The sequence below is a fragment of the Mesocricetus auratus genome, unplaced genomic scaffold (genome assembly GCF_017639785.1).
Source record: "Mesocricetus auratus isolate SY011 unplaced genomic scaffold, BCM_Maur_2.0 Super-Scaffold_100676, whole genome shotgun sequence".
In the NCBI taxonomy this organism is placed as follows: domain Eukaryota; kingdom Metazoa; phylum Chordata; class Mammalia; order Rodentia; family Cricetidae; genus Mesocricetus; species Mesocricetus auratus.
Window position 1 is genome coordinate 113,590,044 of NW_024429266.1, and position 19,590 is coordinate 113,609,633.

Below are 19,590 nucleotides of genomic sequence, written 5' to 3' on the forward strand. Positions count from 1 at the left end.
CTTCTCTCCCTTGGCTCAAATGCCTGTGACTTCTTGGTTGTGTCACTTTACTTTTTTATAGATATTATAACCTGTGGACAATTAAGTAGGGAGGAAGTGGCTTTACCAAGTGAGTGAAGTACTAAAATGACCCAATAACTTACTTATATTTTGTTGTTATAAGTTAAAAGCCTGGCTTTATTTATACAATTGAAAAATATATTTTTAGAGTTACACCAGTATGGAGAGGCATCCAACCCACATCCGTCAGGTATGATATCATGTAAGAACATTTTCTGGTGTTCCTGTTGTTCTGTCTTAGCAGTCAACTAAATTTACTTTGATTAAACTTTATCATCTTGAGTTGTTCATTGCCTATGCCTTGAGCTGCATGCCAAACTTTTTAGCCACCTGTCACAGTTTAGCAGTCTTAATATTATTTGCATGCTTGCTTCTTAGATACTTCTAAAATTAAATATCAGGAAAAGTGGCTTCCCAGTTTGTTTGAACATTGATTTTTCATGCTTTGCAAAGTTGTTGCAGATGGTCTAGCGCTTTCTATCAAGATCACATGTACCCAAAAGTTTAAAAATACCTTCCTATGCATCTTTCACACTGGTTTGTGGGTTTTTTTATATATTTTATTTTTAAATTTAAATTTAAATTAGAAACAAGATTGCTTCACATGTCAATTCCAGGTCCCTCTCCCTTTCCCTCCCCTCCTGCCATGCCCTCCCACCAACCCCTCCAACATCCCCTCATTTCCCCAGGGAAGGTGAGGCCCTCCATGGGGGTGTCCATAGTCTGTCATTTCATCCAGGGCAGGGCCTAAACCCTCCCCTGAGAATCCAGGATGAGAGTACATCTCTCATTGTTGGATGGGTGCACAAAGTCCATTTGTATACCCGGGATAAATACTGATCTACTACCCAAGGCTCAAATAGATTACCTAGGCCTCCTCACTGACACCCACAATCAGGGGGTCTTAATCAGTCTGGGTGGTTTTTTTAAGCATACTAATAATGCAATGTATGTACTTATATATATGTATGTATTTTGAATATTTTGTTTCTAGTTGTAGAAATATGATACACATAGATGAGTAACTTTGTTAGTTTGACTAACTGTATGCATTTCTGCTTATTGGAGTTATTCTGCTGGCTAATGCTAAGATTTTTCTCTAGAAGATAAAATTTGGATTTCTATAAGTATGTATGAAGCATGTCCATTTTAAGAAAATAGTTGATCTAAACTTTCCATTAAATATTTAAAATGATTAATAGAATTCCAGTTAAATAAGCAGTACGTTGCAAGCATTGGAGATCTTAAGTCATATTGTAACTGGCATACTTTTATTAATAAAACAAATTTAAGAGAAATGTATATGTTTAAATTTAAGTTGGAAAATAGTTAAAGCCTTTCTAGTATTTTGTCTTTTAAGTAATTTAATGCTAGTTTAAATTTAAACATATAAATCATGGTAAGTTGATTTCAAGAAAATATTTTCCTCCTTAGTTTTGGACAGTGTAACTGATTAAAAATAGACTTTTAGAAGTAAAGTTGAGTTTTTAATTTTTTAAGGTTACCAAATATATGTCAGGTCTCACTTCAAGATGACCTTTGTTGTTTAATTTAGACTTCAAGGTGTCTGTACAATCTCAGTCCTGATAGGTTGGAAATACATACCTTAAACTAACTGCACCCATTATTTCAGGATGTTAACTGCAAAATGACATTTACTTAAATTAAAATTTATGCAGTGTTTGTTGGAAAATCAAGTGAAAAGATTGGAGAGGGTGAGTTGGAGTGGGTGTCACACTTGTTGATATAAGAGTAGGTTTTAAGAGTAGTAGAGCACTCCCATACTCAACATGTGAAGCCCTGAGTTTAAATTCTGACATCACAAAAAAAGAAGCAGGAGTTTTAAAAATGCAGCAAATTTTAAGTTAGCATTCATGTTTAATTTTCTGTAATACCAAATCATTAAATTAATATCTAATAGCTTTTTTTTAATTTGGGAGAATAAGTTTTTTTTTTAATGTGTTACAATTAAATCACAGTGGTTTGGTTTCAACATCCAGTGCTTAATGTTACACATAAAGGCTTTTTCACTTTGCTGTGTTTTAGGTATTTGTCAAGTGTCATTTTGATTATAATCCATTCAATGATAACCTGATACCCTGCAAAGAAGCAGGACTGAAGTTTTCCAAAGGAGAAATTCTTCAGATTGTAAACAGAGAAGACCCAAATTGGTGGCAGGTTAGTTTGATTCTCTGGCCAGTATCTAAAAGTTCAGGAAGTATTTGTTCCCATGATTGTTCCTGCATGAACAGCTTCTACTTTATATCTGTTAGCTTTGTGGGCATAAGACCAAATTGAGAGAGAATTTGTAAATAGCCGTTAATGAAAGCAGACATAGCCTGCCTATGGCACTGTCACCTGGTCTAGGGGTTAGGTTAAGCAGTTCTCTCAAACAATGGCCTTCAATATGCTATAGGATAAAAAGAACCAAATCCACCTGGAGTCATTGTCTTGGCAATGTTTCTTAATTTGTTTTTGTAGTTGTTTATATCAGCTAACAAACATTGAGGAAAATGACAAATAGAAACCTAGAATCTTTTCAACTCTCAGAGCTTACCGTGGCCTCATTGGAGAACAGGGTGGAAGAAGAAAGGCTCCAAGACCCAGTGCCAATTATAAAAAATAACCGTTGCTGGTAACAGGTGGTAACAGTGATGAATTAAATGGCTTATGCAAAGAGACCATCTACAGCATAAGAACAGCCTCAATGCAGTGTGCCCTACATGTAGATGAAGACATTTTTAGCAATAAGTGCTCCATGGTTCAATAAACAGAGTTCATGATTTCAAAAGGTCTTCACTGAAATATACTTAGAAGCTTTAACACTGTACTTCCTATGACTGATTGTTTCATGCCCCACCCCCCCACCCCCCACCCTGGTTTCCTTGTTTTATTTCCTGCTATTGCCATCTATTAGTTTTCTAATCCTCTCACCGTCATTTGAGTCTCTTTCTTCATTTTGATAGACTTAATTTTAATTCCAGTTTTTAGGATTACTAAAAACTGATAAATAGACTTTCTGTCCCAACTATAAGGAGAAACACACTAACATTGTGGTAAGTTCCCAGCAGCCATGTTGGGCTGCTTACATCCTCCTGGAACTCCAGCTCCAAGAGCTATTACCTACCCCTCTTCTGGCCTCTGAGTGCCTATACTCCTATAAACATGCACACAGACACAAACACACACATAAAATATTTTACTTTATTTTATATACTTTGATTTTAAAGTTTTATTTTTGTACTAGATGATGAAGTTTTACCTATTTTAAATTTATTGTTTTGGGATATGCAAATTCTTACTAGGATGAATTAAATTTATGCTCTGTATTCCCAGTATCCTTTCTATTGATTTAACCTTAGGAAATAACAGCATTCTAGGATTGAGATCATTAGTAAATGGCTTATAAAGGATTCTGGATGAGATGCTTCAGGAACACTTCTTTGTATAAAATAGCACTCTTCTTTTTTGACTCTGTCTCTGTCTCTCTCTCTCTTTGCAATTATTGTTAATGATAATTTCAAAACATCACTACCAGTTTACATACATGTGAGACTTAGTTACTAGTTGGTTCCTTAGTGTGGCAGTGTTTAAATGCTTTCACATAGTTCCATGCATTGAAAGGTTGTTTTTCATAGCAAACTAACTTTAACTGACCAGCACTTGTCCTACTTACTAAAATATTGTCTAACATTTTGGTCACTGAGATATTAATTTGATTCTAGGCTAGCCATGTGAAGGAGGGAGGAAGTGCTGGTCTGATCCCAAGCCAGTTCCTGGAAGAGAAGAGAAAGGCGTTTGTTCGCAGAGACTGGGACAATTCAGGTAAAGAGCTGAACACAAGTAACAGGCAGGGGCTGGGCGCACCTTTCTTTGCCTCTTTTTCTGGATACGCAATCAATTGATTTCAACTATGTAGAGAATTAATCTTTCCTGTGCAGCTGATGGTTCCTCCCTGAAGTAATGTTTGATCCTTTTCTGCCACCTACTGGTAGAGTGTCAAAATTCAGTGACAAATTCACCCCTTCCCTCAGGAGGTAATTCTCCTACCTCCTCATAAAACATGACTGGGCAATTTAAAGTCATATGTTGACATATCTTCTAAATTATATTGGTCTTGTCATCCTTCAGGACCCTTTTGTGGAACTATAAGCAACAAAAAGAAGAAGAAAATGATGTACCTCACAACCAGGAATGCAGGTGTGTTTAAAATCCCTTTGAAAGATCAAAATAAACAGCATTATCATTAGTTAACATGTTTTAATCTCTGAATATGTAATTTGAAATGAATGAAATTCATACTAGTGCCAGTTACTGGGTCTGGCAGGTGGACACATGATAAAATATAACATAAAAAATTATTAAAGTCCAAACTTGAATATAATTTACAGAAGGATGAAGTTACTAGGATTTATGCTTGTACTAATGCAGAGGGAATGTTATTGTCAATATTTTTTCAGGGCATTTTGATATAGTAATGTGTGTGACATTTCTAAGGAGCAGAGGAACTTTATGAAGATACTAGATTTAGGATTTGGAGAACTATATGCTGCCATAACACTTTCAAGTATATTTTGCAAAAGTGGCACTGGGCGACATAACTCATCTAGTGTAGTGGAGGTCTTCTAATAATCTTTCTCAAATCCTCCAGGTTTTTATTTGTTATTGTTGTTGTTGTTTGAGACAGGGTTTCTCTGTGGCTTGGGAGGCTGTTCTGGAACTAACTCTGTAGACCAAACTGACCTTGAACTCACAGAGATCTACCTGCCTTGACCTCCTGAGTGCTGGGATTAAAGGTGTGCTCCACCACCTGGCTGGTTTTGAATTTTTTGAGAGGAGATCTTTCTATATGTTTAGGCTGACCTAGAATTTATTAGTTAGTATAGGCTAGCCTCAAACAGTTATCCTATACTTTCATTAGGTAGCTCAGGCTGACCTCAAACTGTAAATCCTTCATCTTAAAGAAAGGATACTTTTTAAAGAAACTAAAATGGTAATCATGAGTAGTAGATGCATTTGTTTTTCAGTTTCATGATACAGTTAAGCATCAACTCATCAAGATTTATACTTTAAGAATATAGAATTCCTGTTTGTCATTTATGCCTCAAAAGCTAAAAACCCTCAATCAAAGGCCTGGGGGTGTAGCCATTCCCTGATATGTACAATGTGCTGTCTTCAATCCCTAGAGCTAGAAAGTTAAACAAAATAAAAATACCCTCAGACCAATTGGGTGCATTACAGAATTAAACAACAACAACAACAACAAAATTCAACCTCATTTGCCAAGAGAAATACAATTTAAAGCTACATTGAGATTCTTTCTCACCCTATACAGAATGACATTTACTAAAAAAAAATAATAATAATATGCCAACAGGGATATAGAAAAAAGGAGTGGTTCTGCACTAACAGGAATTAAACTAGTGCAGCCATTGTAGATATCCGTATAGAATAGAATTACCTTTATTACATAGCTATTCCCACTCCTAGATATTCACCTGAGGGACTCAGGTTAACACCACAGCAATACCCTATATCATTGTTATTACACCACAGTTCACAAGAGCTAAGTCATGGAACTAAGTGACCATCAACACAAATAAAATGTTGTGCGTATACACTACAGAATGAAGTTTCTTTTGCGGGAAAATAACAGCTGAAGATAATCCTGCTACAAAATTAAGTTGGTCTTAGAAACACAAAAACCATGTTTTTTCTCTCCTACTTGTGGACCCTAGATTTTATATAGGCACATAAAAATCATGTGTGCAGTTGACAATAGAGGAGAAGAGAAACTGTCTAGGGAAGTACAAAGAGAAAAGGAAGGGTAGTAGGGTACAGGAAAATGTGCTCAACGTGCATTTTGTGTCTGCGTGAAAATGGCCTGATGTGAGCCAATGTATAAAGAAATTAAGGAAGCTAAATGTGGAAGCTATCCTTTATTTTTCTTGACTTCAAAGTTACTCATACACTAGTAATAAAGGACACATAAAGAAAATCATATAGGAGGGAGGAATGGTGTTTTTCTCTACAATACTTTGTTAATTTACTATGAAGAAATTGTATGAAGGATGAATTGTTAAGATGTTAACGTAAGGATGGAGTATTATTACTACAGATAAAGTCAAGCAGTGATAATGTGTAACCCATTATTTCTGAACCACTTCAGTTTTATTATTCATTAGCTATATATCATTTAATTTTCAAGCAAAATCTGTTTTTGTTTGTTTGGTTGAGGGTTTTTTTTTTTTTTTGGCTTTTCATGTGGCTTTGGAGGCTGTCCTGGAACTAGCTTTTGTAGACCAGGCTGGCCTCAAACTCACAGAGATCCTCCTGCCTCTGCCTCCCGAGTGCTGGGATTAAAGGTGTACGCAACCAACGCCCAACTAACTTTTCCATTGATTTGGTTTCTAATTTGAGGCAGTAGTCCACTGAAAATGCTTCTTTATCCAGCATTTTATTTTATGTAAAAATTTTAGAATCTTGATATTTAGATGTGAGTGTGCTGTCATTGGAGGTGACAGTCTGTCCAAGTGAAGCAGCCGAGCAGGTGTCCTCTGTTCTACTTTGCATGTACCTTTTAATGTAAATTGCATAAACTATAGTTTGATGTTTAGGTAGTCATTTCAACTGACAAATTGCTGATAAGAACCCTTTGTAGAATATTGAGAAATACACATAAAACTCAAGGATTTTCTATCACAGTAAATGTATATCTGAGGGCAAATGAGTGGAAACAGACATTTAAATCAAGATATAAAATAATTTTCTGTACCTTACCAAATTTGGCAAGAAAAAAAAGTCCTGTGTCAGAGGTATACAAATCAAGTAATAGTTAACTGTCAAGACAAGAGAACCATTAGCATACAGAATACCAGGGAATGTTTCTGTGTATATAAAGTATAACTGAATATAATGTTGTCCCATTACTTTCACATTTAGAGTTTGATCGTCATGAAATTCAGATCTATGAGGAAGTAGCAAAAATGCCACCCTTCCAGCGAAAAACTTTAGTGTTGATAGGAGCTCAAGGTGTGGGCAGAAGAAGCTTGAAAAATAGGTTCATAGTGCTGAATCCTGCTAGATTTGGAACAACGGTGCCATGTAAGTCTTGTGTTTCCATTTGTTGGGTATATGGAGAAAAGGATTATTATTAACTAACATTAATTCTGACTAAGCCAATGAACATGGAAGAGTAGACTGTGCTAAAAATCCAGATGGCCCTGCTGTTGTCTTAGGTAGCGTGCCGACTGCTGCTCAGTAGTAGTTACATCTGTAAACTCTTCATTCCAGAAGCTAAAGACAAATGCATGCATTTTAGAGTTGTGGCAAACAACTTGTATTTGAATTTTCTTGTGTAACTATTATTCATCTATTTGTATTTTTTACCCTATACTATGCTATATATTTAAAAGGAGAAAGCCTACTAGATGCTCAAGTACTAAGTATGGCAGTAGCTTTGTGAATTTAGGTAATCTAGTTTAAATTGAAGCCCTTGGCCCTGCAGAATCATAAGCCTGATCCTCTGAAAGCAAGTTCTCTACAGGAGGACAATATTCACTAAACCTACTGAAACTGTGCTGATGAGAACATTCAGGATCAGACTGATTTTGTAATCTTCCTTCCCCCTATCATTTTCATGTTTACATAGAAAATTTAGTGATGTCAGAAGTGGAGTGTTCAGATAATCACTGATGTTATAATGCTTGCTGCCCATTTGACAAGAAGCATGAGCAAATGGCCTGATAGGAACAACTTCCTGGAAGAGAAGGATTTATGGTAGCCCATGGTTTTCCAAGATTTTCCTTGACTCTTTGATATTAGACTCATGGTAGGGTAGAACAATATGGTAGCAGGGGCATGTGGAGAGGAGGCTGCAGAGAATAAAGGGTTACCCAGAACCAGGAGTGACCTTCCAAGGTATGTCCCCAGTCATCAGCTTTCTCTCATGGCCCGGTTCCTAAAATGTCCCAACCTTCAATACATATTCCAACCATAAAACACTGGCGGCCTCTTCTCTCCTACAAAATCACATTGCCTAAAGCTAATTTTAATTTGCTATGGCTTATAATGTCTTAGGATTTGTTTTTGTCTTAGTTTCGTTTGTTTTTTGTTGTTGTTTTAGATTTATTTTTCTATTATTTTTAACTAGGTGTGACTGTGTGTCTACATTGATATATGCCTGAATGTAGGACTCATAGAGACAAGAGGCACAGAACACCTCCCCCCCCCCCCGGAAGTTGAAGTTACAGTCAGTTTGAGCTACCTGGGAGGGTATTAAGAGCTGAACCCCGATCCTGTGGAAGAGCGAGCACCAAGTCCTCCTAACTGTGGAGCCATCTTACAGTCCCTCCCTAGTTTCATTTTAGCTTTAAAAATATTTTATTTTTTACTCAGTAACAAGCTTCCTCTCATATATTTCATATATTTCACATATATTCATTTAGTTTGGGTTGCCTTCCCCTTCAATTTCCCCATCTCTGTCCATCCTCTGCACTCCTATCCCCTGCCCCCAGTTTCTAGTTCTGTCTCTTATCATGTGTTCCCTTACCCCCTCCATGTCCGTCTTTGCAACCTTTTTTCCCTCATGTCCCTTTTCTAGTTTCATGACCTCTGCCCTCACACATTCCCACAGAAAATACATATATGCACACATACAGTCATACAACTAGGCTTGCAAATGAGGAACATGCAGTGTTTATCTTTCTTAACCTGGGCTACTTCATTTAATATTTTTTCCTATTCTATCCATTTACTTGCAAATATAACTTTTCTTTATAATCAAATAAAATTCTGGTGAGGGGTGTGTGTGTGTGTGTGTGTGTGTGTGTGTATACATACATTTTCATTATCCATTCATTAGTTGATGGCTTCTAGATTGATGTTATTTCCTTGTAATTTTTTAACAGAACAACAGTAAACATTGATAACAAAGAGTCCCTTGGGTGCTTGCCTATAATGGTATACTTAGCCCACATGCTAGTTCTGTTTAGAGTGGTGGTGGTATGTGTGTGAATATGCTGTCTTCACGTAGGTATCAATACGTACATGCAGTGGCCAAAGTTGATGTTGCATATCTTCTTCCATTGCCCTCCTTTCCTTATTTTTTGAGACTCAGCCTCTCACTGTACTTGGAGCTCACTGTCTGTTTTGAATAGGCTGCTTTCTGGTTCTATATCCCACTACACACCTGCCACCTGGACACCTCCCAGACAAGCCCCAGTATTTTTTTTTTAATGTGTATGGCTCTTTTCACTTATGTATGTCTGTGTACTACATGCATGGTGCCCACAGAGCCCAGAAGAGAAGAGAGTATCGAATCCCCCAGAACTGGATGGTTGTGAGCCATGATGTGTTGCTGGGAATTGAACCCTGGGGTCCTCTGGAAGAGTAGTCAATGCCCTTAACCACTGAGCCATTCTCTATCCCCTATGCCCAGCTTCCATGTGGGTGCTAAGGAACCAAACTTGTATGACAAGCACCTTACCAGTGGAACCATGTCCTTATGTAGTTGTAAATTTTTCGCAGAGCCTCCACACCGATTTCCATAATGATTGTACCAGTTTGCACACTTACCAACGGTGAATAAGGATTCCCCTTCTCCAGATCCTTACCAACATTGACCTATTTTTATGCCAGTACCATGCTATCTTTGTAACAATGGCTCTATAGTATAGTTTGAAGTCAAATAATTTGATTCCTTCAGCTATGTTCTTTCTGTTTAGAATTGTTTTGGCTATCCAGAGTCTTTTCTGCCTTCTGTTTGAGGGTTGTGTTTTCTAGTTCTGTGAAGAATGTCATCGAAATTTTTATGAGATTGCACTGAGTCTGTGGATTATGTTTGGTTTGTAGTATCTTTACAATATTGCTTCTGACTATCCACAAGTAGGTCTTCCCATTGTCCAGCACATTGTTCAATTCTTTTTCATTTTGTTTTTAATGGATTTTTTTACTTTGAGTTATTTCCAAAGTTAATATATGTCATATTAACAAAGCTGGTTCAATAATAGCAATTAATAAATATGTTCTCAGAACCAGAATTGTTTATATGCTTTTATTTGCACAACTGCCCAAAGGTAGTAAACATCCCTTTATCTGTCTGCATCCTTCTGCCCCACGTCTCTACCTCATTGTAATGTTCCCCCGTTCTCTGCGAAGTTCCTCCTTAACACCTTCATTCAGATAAAAGCCACATGCTATTTTCTTCACCATATTGGTTATCTTGAATGGCTTTTAGTATGTTCACATAGTTGTACAAGTATTTCTGTTGTTGCATGATTTCTACAGAGTCCTCAGTAACATCCCCAACTATCATTCCTCAATTTAGTAAATTCTTCCTAAATATTTGTCAATCTTGTTCTTTTCAGAAGTTTTTAAATTGTATTAATTTTCTATATTTTTTTCTATCATGCATTTTATTAATTTCAATTTAATATTACTTCCTTTTTTCTGCTTGCCCTTTGGGACTAGGATGCTCTTTTCCCATTTATCTGAAGTAGAACGATTACTCACTGGATATTTCCTTTTAACAGACACATAAATGTTAGAAATTTCTCAGTAGATACTGCTTTATTGCGTTTTATAATTTTGTTGTACTCTGAGTTTTTGTTTGAATTCATCTCAGCTGTGTTTAATTCTAGAAATAGATAAATGTAATGAAACTTTTTCTCTTTTCATTGATGCTAGAGACTTAAAACATAATCTGATAATAATACAAATCAATTAGTCAGATCTAGATAGGCTTCTTACCACAGCTGCCTGCTTTCAGCCTTCTTCTTTCCTAATCATACATGCAAACAATTACTGGGGTTAACTAGAAACTCATCTTGCTTTGTAAATGGTTTTCATTGTCTCAAGCTTTTGTCTCAGTGTTTGTTTTGTCGACGTGTGTACCTGTCTCTGGGTATTGCTTGAATGTATGGCTTTTCCACCCTTTACTTCCAACTTGGCTTGTGTCTTAAAGTATAAAATGTCTTTTGTAAACAGCATATAGTTTGATCAGTTTTTCCAATCTATTTTGCCGGTCTCTTCCTTTTAGAGTCTTATCCATTTAATATAGTTACTAATTGCCCAGCCCAGCAAGGCACAATGAAGGTCTAGCCCAGAGAAACCTGGAATGAGGGGACAGGAGACAAGAGAAATGGACAGCAAGACAACATGGCTGATCAAGCTGTGAGATTTTATATTCCTTAGGCATGTTATATCGTGGTTTAGAGCGGGGGTGGGGGGCACGACACACACCATGACAGTATAGGTAGGGTGGAGTAATCAAAGGAGAAGGGTCGTTGCCTAGTAACCAGGCCACTGAAGGTGAGCAGATAGCAGATGCTAACAAGGTGAAATGGTCACAGAGAGAGGGGTTAAGTGATCTAATTATGGAATGTTTCCTTTTTTGCCTTCAACTATTCCTGTGAGCCCAAGTCCTATTCATTAAGAAGCTGGGGATGCGGTGGACTATTCTTCAAGAACCAATACTGTAAATGTCTCTTAGTGTGAATTTACTTGATTGTTTCCTCCTAATTTCAGATATACATCAGAAGAGTTGCATCTTCTCTTTGTTCCCATTTTTGATGCTAATGTTGGTCATTGATTTAATTTCTGTGGGACTTGGTAGATTTTTCCACTACAAACCTGTAGTTTATAGTTAAGCAACCTGTTCAGAGATACTTTCAAACAGAGCAACTGTTTTCCACAAACTTTCACTCGGTGATTTAAGCTTCTGTCAGTAATAAAACAATATAAAAGCTTTGCCTAAGTTTGGAGGAACATCTGGCTGCTCTCAGCTTGTTTATATACACAGATAAGCTTTATTTCCTAGTGTTCTGATCGTGCTGTTTCTGTCACCTAGTAAAAACTGCTGTTGAATGATTGAGCTCAGAAAGGGAAGAACTAGGGTTTTATCTAGTCTCTGATGATCTGTGTTCCTTTTCCCTTCTTTACCTTCAGACCTCTAGAAGAATGGATAACTTTCTGGTTACTTTCAATTTCATAATTGTGGCATCTTGTTAAACAAATCTTATTTTTAGGCATTAAAAACGAAAGCTGCTAGTTGCCATCAAAACTGAAGCCATGATTCCAGCTCACAGTTCCTGCCTTCCTACAGCTCTTCTTCATCTGTAACACAGTAGCTGTATTGGGAAGGATGGGGTATGGGTTATTTTATTACTTGGCTTATGTCCTCCTCTGCTACTTCAGTTTCTTGTGAGCTATGTTGTAAGAAGTTGAGTGCTAAAAAGAAAGAGAATAGTGTTGCATAAGATCTTGCATGCTGGAGTTCTTTGTCTTGAATTTCCAAATAGTGTATCTTCAGTGTCTTTTTTTAGAATCCATTGGAGATTTCCATACTACAAATATTCCTGGCCAAGATTATTAGAATTTCTAATTATTCCTTTGGAACCTTACCCCAAACTCTTATACCATACCTTCTGCAATTATCTCTGAACTGGTTCCAGGATAACCACGCCCCACTTCACTCCCCCAAAGAACTAAAATCCAGGAATATTTCAAATTCCATAGAATTTTGCATATACCCCATCAAAACGTTCTGCAGATGCTTAAGTCGTTTGAATTATTTATGATACCAAAAATAATGTTAAGTGGTTTATAAATAATTGTTAAGTTATATTGCTTAAAGAACAGTGACAAGACAAAAATCTGTCCATAGACAGTACAGATATTTTTTGTTTGTTTGTTTCTGTATTTTCCCATCCATGGTTAGCCTAATCATACAGGTACAGAGCTAACAGATGCAGAGAGTGACCTAGTGTGTTTTCCCTTACTATCTGTCTTTGGAAAGAGCCTTTAAGATAGCTCAGAAAAATGGGCTATCTTTTGGACATGCATATACATGCATGTATTGGCCTAGGAAAGTTATTTTTGTTTTACTATCAGTGGGAGTACAAACCACCCCACTGATATGGCATGTCAACATAGGCCTTGAGCACTCTTCTGGAAAAATAATTTTACTATGTAAGGAAAGAAAAGACAACACATTTCTCCCTAAACCTGTGACTCAAAACTCATTGACTCCTTTTTTGATATACCTAAGATAGTAATGTTTAGATAGATGGACCAGAATGACTATGTTTTGGTAAACTGCAAAAGATAGAGAGCACATCCTTAAAATGTTAGCATCTATTTAGGACTCAAGTGAAGTCTGAGGCTGAAGTTAAAATTCTATTCAGCATTCTGTTTACACTCTTAGAGAAAGTTTTCAAAAGTACCTAATATTGATTTTGTGCTAATAGAATGACAGTTGCCTTGTTCAGGTCAACTCTGCATACTATTCCCCACTTAGTATACTAGTCTTTTCTTCAAACAACTATAGCTCATTATTCATGCCTTTGGTTCTTAACTTGTCTGGATTCTGGAGTACCCATTCTTTTGTATTTTCACATGCTTGAAGTGTAGTTTTATTCAAAGAAAACTGACAGTTCAACTTAATGTAGCTTCTCCAGTTACCTAGTGGTTGTGATATAGCACCTAAATACTTATTATTTGATTAGTCACCTGTCTCCCTGTTGGGGGGGGGGGAGTCTTTTGTTCTTTTTTTGACCTGTTACCTAGAACAGGTTTCTATAGTAACAGGATGCCCAATAAGTATTTGATGATGAATGAATAGCCGTTATGTGCCTCTTCTGGCAGGTTATCAAAGTTTCTCCATAAACATAATCTTATAATTAAACAAAAAAAATCCCAATTCAAAAATGGACAAAGAGCTTCAGTAAGGATTCAAAATTACAAATAAGCACATGAACACCTACTCAATATTGTCAATCATTGGGTAAACCTAAAGATCACAGTGTACCACTTCATAACTATGCGGATGCTGGCGGGGGAAGGGAGTTGAATTGTCATAATGGGGATGGAAGATTTATTTAAGGAGCACAGAGTTTGGAATGATGAGAGAAAACTCTGGGAGTAGATAGTATACTGATTTATTAATTGCACAACAGTCTAAATGTAGAATGTCTAAATGATGACTTTTATGACTATTTACCACCACTGAATGTTTATTCACTCATTATCTTCTATTTATGTAAGAATATGCGTGTATTAAAGTATGTACAGTATTTTTAAAATCTGTTGTTACTTGATGGGCACTTAAGTGATGTCCCTGCCTTGTATACTGCAGGTAAGGCTGCAGTGAACACAGGTTGGCCATAGAGTGGGATTGCTTGTTTCCATATAATATTGTAGTACATATTGTCAGGTGAGGCTGGTGGCATCGTGATTTGTTAGAATTTCTCAGTATATTTTAGAAAAACTGTTATCTCAAGAAGATAAGCTATAAATCCTGTTTTATTTTGTTTTACTTTTAGTATGATGACCTTGGCCTTGGTTAACACATGGCATGTTTCTCTGACTCTTTTTCTGTTTTGTTTTGTTTGTTTTTCAAGACAGGCTTTCTCTGTATTGCTTTGGAGCCTGTCCTGGAACTCACTCTGTAGACCAGGCTGGCTTCGAACTCACAGAGATCTGCCTGCCTCTGCCTCCCAAGTGCTGGGATTAAAGGCATGCGCCACCAACGCCCAGCATCTTTGTTGACTCTTACTGGCAAAATTTTTAAAATTTCACTTCAAAGAAGTCCCACTGTTTAATTGTTATGTATGTAAGACTAAGGAATAAGTACAGTCATTCTGCTCTATGTGTTCTGAAAATGAAAAGGAATTTAAAAATATGACAGTAGCCCTTTTGGCATGTCCAATAGAGAGTGGAGTTACAGTTTAAAAAAGCTTGTAAACATCTTGCTGTGAACTGGGATTCTCGGAACGTATTGGGAAGTGATGTGTGCATGTTTGCATTTACGTATTCATTCAAGCAATACATCGATAATATCAAAGCAGGGCTTCACCAGAAAATGCAACTTTTAAATTAGAGTTACAGATACTGAACCAAGTCCTTGTGTGTACTTATTTGGGAGGCTTAAAATTATTTTGGTTATCTTGTCATATGATCTTTGGTGAAATTCCATTTCATGGGGGTTTTTTTGTTTATTTGTTTTGGTTTTTGTTGTTGTTGTTCTTGAGTAAGGAGAACCGTCATACCTAAATCTTGAAGATTCTTGAAATTAGTTCAAGACAGCAGAAGACAACTATACATATGGTCTCATTATAAATTAGACCTTTACCTTTACCTTGAGCTTAAAGTTCTTTTTGTTTTCTTCCAAAAGTTTTCTTGGTGTCTTATGCTTTTTACCCATAAGTTAAGTCTGTTGACTTTTTATTTATATCACTTATCTTAATTTCACATAGTTAATGAATTGCTCAGATATTTTCCATTTAATTAACAAAAATGGAGACCAGTAAAGATAAGATTCAAGATAATACTGAAATAATACAAAAATTATTTCTCTTCTTCAAAGCTACTGATAAATTTGGCAGAATACACCTTTGCAGAGATGTCAAAGGTAGTTATAAAATCATTCCTAGCACAGACCAAATTGTTATAACTTTACTTGCCTGAAAGCATTCATAGATCCAAATAACACATGAAAGGGTTCTTGCACTTGGAATTTGGAATTGGGATATTCATTCTAATTTGGAAACCATTGGTCAGAGTAGAGAGGCAAGTAGACCATAATGATAATGGTTTATGAAATCAAGTATTTAACATTTGAGAATATCAGAAAACAGGAAGCTAAAAGTAAAGAATTGATGTCCTAATTTGTGGATGGAATTGCACTTCAGAAAATAGTTATTACCAACTAAGAGTGGGAGTACTGTGCTCACCTTTGGGCAATCAATTAAGAAATGTTTGACTGCAAAGGGGGCCATAGTAGAATCTTCAAGAAAAAGGAAAGCACCATTCATAAGGAAAAGATATTCACTCACTGGCACCAGGCCTAAGACTGCTAAATAAGTATGTTTTAAGTTTCAAGTTGGATTTTAAAAAATCATAATTTTACTAGAAAGTCTATATTGGGCATCATCCCTTTAAACATTCTCTTTAGATCAACAAGCAGTCCTGTTCAAAGGCTATACAGTCTATGTCATAGCTGCTATTTTAATGGGAAAGAAAACATAGACATTGAATAAACAAATATGCGTGACTGTGGGCCAAAACTTTATTTGCGAAACCAGGAGATAGATTAGTTTAGCTAAATCCATACACTAAGTGAAACATGTGAAGCTATTCATGTGTATTTTAGTCTATGTTTCACAATCTTCAAATTATTTTATTCTAGTTACTTCACGGAAGCCAAGAGAAGATGAAAAGGATGGACAGGCATATAAATTTGTTTCCCGATCAGAGATGGAAGCAGATATTAAAGCTGGAAAGTATTTGGAGCATGGGGAATATGAAGGAAACCTCTATGGAACTAAGATTGACTCTATTCTTGAAGTTGTACAAACTGGACGGACTTGCATTTTGGATGTCAACCCACAAGTGAGTTGCATGAATTTCAAAGCATTGTTAATTTTTATTTTCCTGTGGAGATTTTGACTGCATGTGGGGGAGTGATGCTTCATCAAGGTGGGAATATGGTTCTTTCTCAACTTCATTGTGAGTTCATGGCTAGATACATAGACAAACATCAGACAGCCAAGAGAACAAGGATTAGTAACACTTGATTTTGCAGCAGAGTAAAAGGTTTGACATTTTAGGAGTGTACTTTGTAAAGTTAGGACAAGGGACATAGGCAGTAAATTATGTCTTTAACCTTTGGAAAGAGACAGACTTCTGTTTATGCTAATGGCCAGCACACTTCAGTTTCTAACATTATATAAATTGGTTTATAATTACTTTTTGCACAGGCATTGAAAGTATTGAGGACATCTGAGTTCATGCCCTATGTGGTATTTATTGCTGCTCCAGAGCTAGAGACCCTGCGTGCCATGCACAAGGCTGTGGTGGATGCAGGAATCACCACCAAGCTTTTGACGGTAGGGAGCTCTTTTTCAAGTTAACACTTTATTCTCCCTTTTCTTCTGAGTATGTTTAGTCCCATCTAATTATACTTAGGAATTCACTGCCTTATGTAAAGTGCTGCAGAATGAAAACTGATTTACTAAGTGTAATTAGGATTTGAAACAATATTGTTTTTATGTGACAGTCCTTCACTTTAAAACAGAACTTGAGTTTTAGAAAATGAAAAAGATCAGTATTGGAATGTATGCAGTGTAATCTTTCCATCTACAGCCCTGTGTAATCCTGAAACCATCTCCTTCCTTGGATCTTAGACTGTCATCACTCTGTCTAAATGTAGATCTTTTAAAAGACTTTGTGCCTAGGTATGTTTTCTTCTAAAGTACTTAGAAGTTGCAAATTTTCTTTGTCCTTTATATCCCTTTTCTACCAAAAAGCAGGAGCCCTTTCTGTTTTACTTTTGTCTACTGATTCTGAAACTTTGCAAACATTAATAGGATCCCAATTCGTACTTGTAGAATTACATGTGGAGGTGTAATAGAAGTTTATGGAAAGCTTTACCTTCTCATACCTTCTCATACAAAACCCATCACTTAGGTACTTCACTCCCTATGTTGTTCCAAACCATCTAGGACTGCTTGATGCAGTACAATCAGCAATCTCAGAAATGAAGATGAAGTCTATGGGTGTGTGTTTTAGCACAGCTTAGAGTCTTCCAGTTACACTTTGAAGAGTCTCTGCCTTTCTAAGTGACAGGAGACAAGTAGGCTTTGAGTTGAACAGCCACTACAAGCTGGGATCCTGGCTTTACAAAGGCCATGGGATAACACTCTTTTGGAAAAGATTATATAGATGTCAGCCACCTATAGTAATTCTTGCATTATCTTAGACTCACCCTAATAGTATTAGGAATTTCATTGTAATGACAACAGAACAGAAGGTACAGAATACTCATAAATCATGGAAATAGATGGAAAGATTACAACATGAACAGGTATCTGGTAATACCTTCTTCTGTGCTGTATAAGGTAGATTTTGAGAATTGACATCTGAATTCCAACAGATATCCAACTCCCTCATTTCTTATTCACGTTAGGTCTGAACAAGTCAGTATGTATTACAATGCAAACTTTTTTTTTAACATTCACAGGACTCTGATTTGAAGAAAACCGTGGATGAAAGTGCACGAATTCAGAGAGCATACAACCACTACTTTGATTTGATCATCGTAAATGACAATCTAGACAAAGCCTTTGAGAAACTACAAACTGCCATTGAGAAACTAAGAATGGAGCCACAGTGGGTCCCTATTAGCTGGGTGTACTGATGATTCAATAAGGCTAACAGTTAAATAAAACTTTTAAAAAGTGACTCAACAAGTAAACCTTCTACTGGGAGAGTACATGCAGAGGTAGAAGGCATCTACCACATCTAGGCATTTTTACTGTGTAGACTGAAATAACAGTGCGCCAGGTGGAATTTTTATATAATTGTGGTTGGAAAGGTGTGATAATATATAATTTCTCTTAATTTTTCTAACTTTTTATGGATAACCTTTCTATTCATATCACATAAAGAAATGCGTTCAAGCATTTTGTAGGTTTTGATTTAGTACCCTTACCTTTTTCATCAAAGGAATTTTCAGATCATTCTCTTCAACATTGGTCTCACATTTTCACTGTGATAATGAATACTTGAAATAGTTTTGTAAAGCTGTCATTCTCTTCAGTGTTTAGTGAAGGGTCAATTATTCTCATTAGAAAAAAATCAGCAGTTACTGACCTTCTTAATTGGACTTCTTACAGAAGCAGAATTTGAATATCAGTGCTATAGCTAGTCCACTTCTATCTGATTCTGACATCAAGTCTTTTCAGTGCCACTCTTACTCCAGAGTATGGCTATTCTTTCTTATTTGTGCAGAGAGATCAACTAGCCCCTTTCCCCCCATTTCTCTCTCTAGTAAATACAATGAAGAGCAATAGCTTGCACTCTCTGTGGGCTTATTCTTTTCATTTCTTGCAGTGATTTGCTGATGTTAACTAATGTTGCATATTAGTTACTTTGTGAGCTCGGACTGGAAGCAAGGTCATGCAGACAGAGAGTGCCTTATCCTGCAAAACTTCACTCAACTTAACGTTTACTTATTTTCAAATATGAAGTTTCAAACCTTTGACTTCAGTCAGTTGTTTTTAGGAATATAGTCAGCAAAAGTATGCCTCGGCAAATGTTTGTGATATTTAAAGATGTCACTAATCTGCAAGCAGTTTGTTAATCATCCGATGTGGTTTCTGAAACAGGAAGTGATTTGTTAGGGTATTTGTTCTCTGTGTTGTCGAAAACCAAATCCGTTGAACAGTTTACAAAATTCAGAAATCATTGCCAGCTATTTATATATGCACACATATAACACATACATTATATATACTAAATAATGTTCTATATTCTTTAGATTTCTGTTAGGAAAAAGCCTTTTTTTGTTATGTAATGATTAGGAACCAGATCCTTTAGCCACATTGCCACAGTGTACAGATTTCAACATTCACCTCGGTTGATGTTCTCCTCTAGGATTCTCAAATGGTACATATTCTTCCTGAAGCATATGCATTTAGTGATGCAGCTCAGCACTGAACTAAACTAACCTTATTTTATATTGCTGCTAGC

General features: G+C 36.4%; 1 protein-coding gene across 3 annotated transcripts in view; it reads left to right on the plus strand.

Annotated features, from left to right (window-relative positions):
• Pals2 (protein associated with LIN7 2, MAGUK family member) overlaps window positions 1–18,300 on the plus strand; it is a 51,592-nt gene extending 33,292 nt beyond the window's left edge. For 2 of the 3 annotated variants that reach the window (XM_040737446.1, XM_040737448.1), the window contains exons 6-13: window positions 209–250; window positions 2,107–2,238; window positions 3,786–3,885; window positions 4,192–4,260; window positions 7,003–7,164; window positions 16,247–16,449; window positions 16,818–16,946; window positions 18,080–18,300. In XM_040737446.1, coding sequence (XP_040593380.1) covers window positions 209–250; window positions 2,107–2,238; window positions 3,786–3,885; window positions 4,192–4,260; window positions 7,003–7,164; window positions 16,247–16,449; window positions 16,818–16,946; window positions 18,080–18,256 — 1,014 coding nt within the window. In that variant the 3' untranslated portion in view covers window positions 18,257–18,300. The remainder of the gene's footprint in view (window positions 1–208; window positions 251–2,106; window positions 2,239–3,785; window positions 3,886–4,191; window positions 4,261–7,002; window positions 7,165–16,246; window positions 16,450–16,817; window positions 16,947–18,079) is intronic. The other variant, XM_040737447.1, reaches the window with a different exon arrangement.
• The last annotated feature ends 1,290 nt before the right edge of the window (window positions 18,301–19,590 follow it).